General features: G+C 35.0%; 1 protein-coding gene across 1 annotated transcript in view; it reads right to left on the bottom strand.

The window, feature by feature from the left end:
* The window catches only part of LOC107733312 (butyrophilin-like protein 2), a gene marked incomplete at its 3' end in the record, with an annotated part of 21,337 nt that extends 15,500 nt beyond the window's left edge, over positions 1-5,837 (bottom strand). Inside the window, exons 1-3 of the mRNA XM_016544883.1 lie at positions 5,753-5,837; positions 4,326-4,670; positions 3,876-4,232 (exon numbers count right to left, since the gene is read on the bottom strand). Of these exons, the coding sequence (XP_016400369.1) occupies positions 3,876-4,232; positions 4,326-4,670; positions 5,753-5,837 (787 nt within the window). The remainder of the gene's footprint in view (positions 1-3,875; positions 4,233-4,325; positions 4,671-5,752) is intronic.
* Positions 5,838-6,479: the final 642 nt, after the last annotated feature.

Here is a 6,479-nt window from a genome sequence, read left to right as displayed (position 1 = left end):
GGAGTTTGGTCCCATCAGGCTAACGTGACCGTCACGACTCATGCAGCTGTAAGGTTTTCTTTCTCTTTTGTTTTACTTGCGATCTTTACAACACGCATCACATTATGTATTTCATGGCACACTCGTTTTATGCGGTTTTGGTGCCACCTATTATTGTGTGTGTATTATTGACATGTCAAAGTCTAGACCCTGAATATAAGACGACCGCGTTTTTTCAGATGTATTTCCAATAAAAAAACATCGTCTTATATTCGGGACAATTAATTTGTGTTCTGAAAATGAACCACTCTTGAGAGTGAGTAAATGATGACAAATTATTTTTTTTTTGTCTTAACTAATGTTTAAAAAGTTTTTACACATCAAATTATCTAATGAATTCTTTCTTTTATGTAAAGGTTCATTGTGAGGATCAACCCCGACAACAGCAAGTGCTCCTCAAAGTTTCAAGTCAGCAGAAGAAGTGGGAAGATGGTGCAAAGGAAGAACTCTGGCCTAAACCCTCATGTATCCTCCTTCATTAAGGACTTTCTGGATTTCAGCTGGCAAAACTATTAAGCTGCTAAGAGCAAATACATTCTGCTCAGGAGACTTGTTTGACTTTGTAAGTTTTTTGTAAGATTGCTCGGATGACTGAATTTGTTCATTGTTTTTAAAATACTATAATATGAAACCCTTGCCTATAAATGATACTGCAGGTTTGGGAAAAAAAAAACAGTTGCTACTGTTGCTGAGCAAATACATTCTACTCAGGAGAGTTTTTTGAATTTGTAAAGTTAAGATTGTTCTTATGACTGAATTTCTTTATGAGTTGATTTACAGTGCCATAATATGAAACATATGTATAAATGTTACTGCAGGTTTGAGAAAAACAGTTTGTGAAGAAAACTGAAAGTTCAATCTGCAAGATTAAAATGTTATTTCAAGAACAATTGAACAATTAAAAACAAAGTTAAAAAAGCTACAACGTTGTCATTGCTTATTTTTATTATTTACTGAGACCTGTTGTAATACAGTCATTTGCAATTTGTACAGTTTTTCAGTAACTAGAAAAAATTGACAATAAATTACAGGACATTTTAGTGTATTTTTTTAATAGCATTAACAAATATTACTGTATAAAAGCCAATAAAATTATTGTATATTTTACAGTAAAAATATACTGAACTGTAAATACATTTACAGCAAGTTAAATTGTACTGTAAATAATAATACAGTATTTTTACTGTAAATTTAATTTACAGTAAGTTACTGGCGAACTGCTGCCAGTAAGTTACTGTAATTTCTACAGGAAATTTTTAACAGTGTATTTATTGAACCTTGGGCTAACTGTATTGTTGCATTCCTACTGTTTACTCTAAAATACTGTATAACAGGAATATCACAAACTGAGTGCAGACTCTGAGTACTAACCTATGAAAAATATTTAACATGAAGTCTAGCATTTTGCACATTGTGCAATTACGATTTTGACATTAGCCATCAAGGAGCTTCAAGTAATGTAGGAATAGGCTATATGACCCCCGGTATCACCCCATATCAACACACTGATGTACTCAATTTCCAAAGGTTGGCAGGTCTGTTACGGCCATACGAGGGCTCAAATGGTCATGGCTAAATGTTTTTTCCTGATGCCATCGCACACTCCCAAACCTAACTTGACAGGACATTGCCATACTAGAGGCTGTCAAAGATGGCTTGAAGCTTGTCGCAGAATTTACTGATATTTTATCAGCTGAAAATTACGTGACAGTCTCATCTCTGCTGCCGATGCTGCATCTTATGACGGATATCCTGAAGGAGGAGATGGCTGATGTAAAGATGATGGCAGAAATTAAAAAGGGGATCTTAGAGAAACTTAAATCGAAATATGACGACAACACACTTCAGTTGCTGCGAAAAGGCACCCTCCTTGACTCAACTTGAACCCTGAACAACTTGGTGTGATCAAAAGTCAGCTAGAGGTTGAGATGGTGGCATTCTGGAAAGATAAAATCAAGCCACCTGTACGCATCAGAGCGGAGGAGGAGGGGGAGGAGGGGAGGAGGAGGAAGAGAAAGAAGTAGCACGTGCAGCAGCTCAGATACAGCCGGCTGAAAAGACCAAAACTCTGGGACGTCTTCTGGGCAGAGTGGAGCAGTCTATGTCCACAATCCCCGCAGACCAGCAAGCAAAATCGGAGATCACATCCTACTTGCAAGAGGAAGATATTGATGGCGATGACAATCCACTGGAATGGTGAGGAAAAAAAAGGAAGCTGCTATCCTTTAACAGCAAACATGGCTAAAAATACCTGCGGATTACTGCAACCAGCACTCCATCAGAGCGCGTGCTCAGTGCAGTGGGCAACATAGTTACTCCCCACTGCAACCTCCTCAAACTAGACAGAGTAAACCAGCTTGTTTTTTTAGCTAAAAATCTGTAGACATAAATACCTGAATGGTATAACAAAAATTACCTTAATTGTTTCGGGCCTTGTGTTTGTTTTAGTAATAAGTTCATTCGAGAACATTTGAGGTGGTAATTTAACTATTTTGATCCTTCATTTTAGTTGTAGTTCTTTCATTGTCGTTTTTTTTATTTATCAAAGCCTATTTTGTTATTTATTATATTTAGGTTACCATCAACCTGTCTCACAGCCTGTCTATTTTAATGGACATAATTTATTTTTGGGCCGGGGCTAAGACAATACAACAATTACAATATTTATAGGCTACATTGTCTGCTGAAATTAAAGTATTTCACTGCACTTTAACAATAAATCTAAATTGAATGGCTTACTATGTGCAATATTTTGTGTTAACTCGTTCTTAAGAAGTTTTCGTTGTCATTGTTTGAAATAAAGCTGCTTTTAATTTTAATTGTTGACTGATTGTTGTGTGTTTGGACCTATTAGACTGTTATTATAGTTTATCATTTTAATTATATAATAACAGTAATAGCAATTTGTTATTGTATTATTATTAGTATCAATAAAATTGTATGTTTATGTGCTACGCAAAGAAAATGAAATGCTATCACATATGACGTTTCCGTTTTCGCCTTGGCTCATATCATGACTCATATATCACTTTGCAATGTAATTTTGAAATTACATTGTAGTCTTTTAAAAACATGTTCACTGAGTAATTCTCATTTTAAAACTCAAATGCGCGTGGTGTTGCAAGTGTCGGTTAGGCTGTGCGGTGATGTTAACGTGAACAATAGGTTATAGCTGGGCAAATTAATTGTAATTCATTTATTATTAATAATAATAATAATTTAATAATAAAAATAATATATTTAATACATTCATGGGAAACAAGCCAAATATCGTCTTGAAATCGCCAAAGGCCTCAGCTTTCGGCGATATCTCTGCCTGTCATCGATACGCGATACTATCATCTATCCCTAGTGTAGAAGCAACTCAGCAACGATAAGAGAAATGGGAGGCACCTGAGCTAAACTTCAAATGTTGTTGCAATACTTATGAATACTTACGTGCATGTAATATTTCAGTTTCTTTTTAATTTAATTAAATTTAAATTTTTCAATTCTTTTTAATACATTTATAGACATTTCTAAAATTTTGTTTTCACTTTGTCATTATGGGGTATTGAGTGTAGATTAATGAGAAAAAATGAATTTAAATGATTGTAGTATCAGACTGCAACATAACAAAATTGAAAAAAAAGTGAAGGGGGTCTGAATACTTTCTGAATTCACAGTATTTACTTTCTTAAAATTATTTGCAGCCAAAAAAAAAAAAGCCAATCCAAAAATGAATTCCTCTACTGTATTGAATTGTAAGAGTAAACTGGTTTGTGTTTAACAGTTAGTTAGTTCAATAGTGTAATAGCTGGTTTAATAGTTTATGCTCAAGTCTATCTGTTACTCACCCAGTTGCTCCAGTACTACAGTTGCATTGGCTGAGAGTCCTCCAGCAAACACCTCACACATGTAAACTCCTTTATCCTCAGTTCTGATGCTCTTCAGTCTGAGAGAGAAGTTTCCTTTGGGGATTTCAGCAGTGAAGAACTCAACTCTGTCTCTGTATCGCACATTTGCTGAATCCGATAAAGTCTCATTGTTTTGGTAGAGCAGAACCAGAGTATCTTCATCTTCATCTGTTTTCTTCCATGAAACCTCTTCAAAGTCTTCAGGTGGGATGTGAGAGTCTACAGAGCAGCTCAGAGTGACGTCTTCACCCACAGACGCAGATATGGAGCGACTCGATCCTGATACTCTCAAACACTCTGAACGAATGAAATAAACAGTGAATTTTACGTCTAATATTACTTTTTTAATCATAAAAACCGATGGGAGGAACTCGTGTAATCCAGACTTACCAACATCTTTTATTTGAACCACATGTTCTCCAGAATCCTGCTGACTGTGAACTTTACATTTATACTGTCCCTCATCTTCAGCTCTCAGATTGTCCAGACGGAGGGAGAAGTTTCCACGTTGAATCTCTTCAGTAAAGAAATTAGCTCTATCCTGATAATCCTGGTGCTGAGATTCTGCTCGACTCTCACCGTCCTGATACAGATGAACTAAAGTCTCAGAGTCTGTTCTTCTCCATTCCACCTCCAGACCCTCCACTGATAAAAGTTCATCAACAGAACAGGGCAAAACCACTGAGGATCCCAGAGGAGCAACCAGAGGACCAGAGGGACCTTTTACAATCAACCCTGAAATATGAATAAACAATATTCATTAAATAATAAACACTAGGATGCTCAGCATGTAACAACTATAAATACAGAAATAAACTCTTTCTGCTCTGTAGAAATTTGCTGTACAAATTCATTTGTATAAAGAGTTGTGTATTATTGGTGCACATAAACTGTTAATTTTACCTTTGATTGAAAATCTAAAAGATTGAAAACCATTTCTCTAATACACTGGTTCCGGTAAAAAAAACAGGGTAAAGAATTAACTTTTAGTTTACTTTTCAATGAAAAGAATAGCAACACTTCCTGGTAGTGCTGACTCTGGCTACTATATAACTCGATTATATTTAGCACATGTAAATGTATTGTAATTTATGCATGATTGTTTTCATTTTTTTTTTTTTTTTTTTTTTTTTAAGATAATGAATTATAGTTAGTTAACCAAATATCAAAACGTAGCCAGAAAATGCATAGTGTCATTTTAATATCAACATCAGGTTCTGCACATTTAATCCTTCTCATGTCTAAAACAAATCTATTCAACTCGCCTATAATAATGCTTCAAATCACTTTAATCTGTTTGAAGAGCAGCTCGATTAGGCATCGGCTATTTACACTAAGTGAAAATAGCAGTATTTTCTCTGCAATAATAGTAGCCTAGTTAGATGCTATTTATACTACTTAGTGCAAATGCCAGATATCTGCACCTCGCTATTGCACAGCAAAGCAAAATTGGAAATTATTTAGGCTACTTGTACTTATGTGACTCTCACCCAAAAAAATAATCGCTTGTGAATTATCCCTCAATATATGCAAATAGCCTGTATCCACTATAATGTTCATACATATTCATCCGTATCGGACTACTTAGTGCACCTCCCTGCGTAAACAAAATACACCGTTAAGGCCATACGGAAAACAAATGTGCTTGTGTGGATGAGGTAGAAAAGGACAATGCTTAAATAATTCAGTCGGTTTACTAATTTAAGTTTAAACCTCGAACTCAATTTTGTTAGTTAAAAAAAATATATAGGCCTAGGCCTATTTATCGAGGTGCTAAACAAACGGCCTTGAATAGTTGTAAATCAGATCATGCTTACCATCAGCGATCATCAGTAATACTGACATCAGAACACAGTTCGGTAGGTGCATCTTCAAATGGGCGAAATCAAACAAAACGATCATGTCTTTCAACGATAAATGATGGCAGTAGCAGTTAACGGTGCATGAAAATTCGCCCCAAACGATCAGTTTCAATTTTACTTTCACTTTTGAATTTTACGTAAAGGATGGGAGTTGCTCGGAGGCGGAGGATTATTAATTTTAATTAACTCTGAACATATTATTAAAAACATTTAGCCTTAACCATGACAAATGTATAATCACAGTAAAACTAATCAATCAGAGAAAAATAAATAAATAAAACCAAGATCAATGGATTGCTGTTCACGGTGACCCAAAATATTTCTGCATAAAATGTCATTTAACCATAAAGAGACATCAGAAAATGAATTGTTTTGTACATTAACATTTGTATTGTACATTAATTATGATATATAATTTATTAATGTAAATTATTGTTAATATTAATGTTATTTTTACACATTGTGTGTGTGTGTGTGTGTGTGTGTACTTTAAAGGGATAGTTCACCCAAAAATAAAAATGCTGTCATTAATTACTCACCCTCATGTTAGTAGAGCAGGAAGAATAGGTTCCCATGCACCCGCTTGGCAGTTTTTTGTAACCTGTTTTTTGGGACCCTAATGGTGTCTAGTTAAACTAAAGTCCCATGGGGTTCATTTGGTGGCCATCTTGAAATTATGTCA

The sequence above is a fragment of the Sinocyclocheilus rhinocerous genome, unplaced genomic scaffold, assembly GCF_001515625.1.
Source record: "Sinocyclocheilus rhinocerous isolate Xijiao unplaced genomic scaffold, SAMN03320098_v1.1 scaffold3933, whole genome shotgun sequence".
NCBI lineage: Eukaryota > Metazoa > Chordata > Actinopteri > Cypriniformes > Cyprinidae > Sinocyclocheilus > Sinocyclocheilus rhinocerous.
The sequence above is the reverse complement of the archived record's forward strand: the minus strand, read 5'-3'. Positions and strand labels throughout refer to the sequence as shown.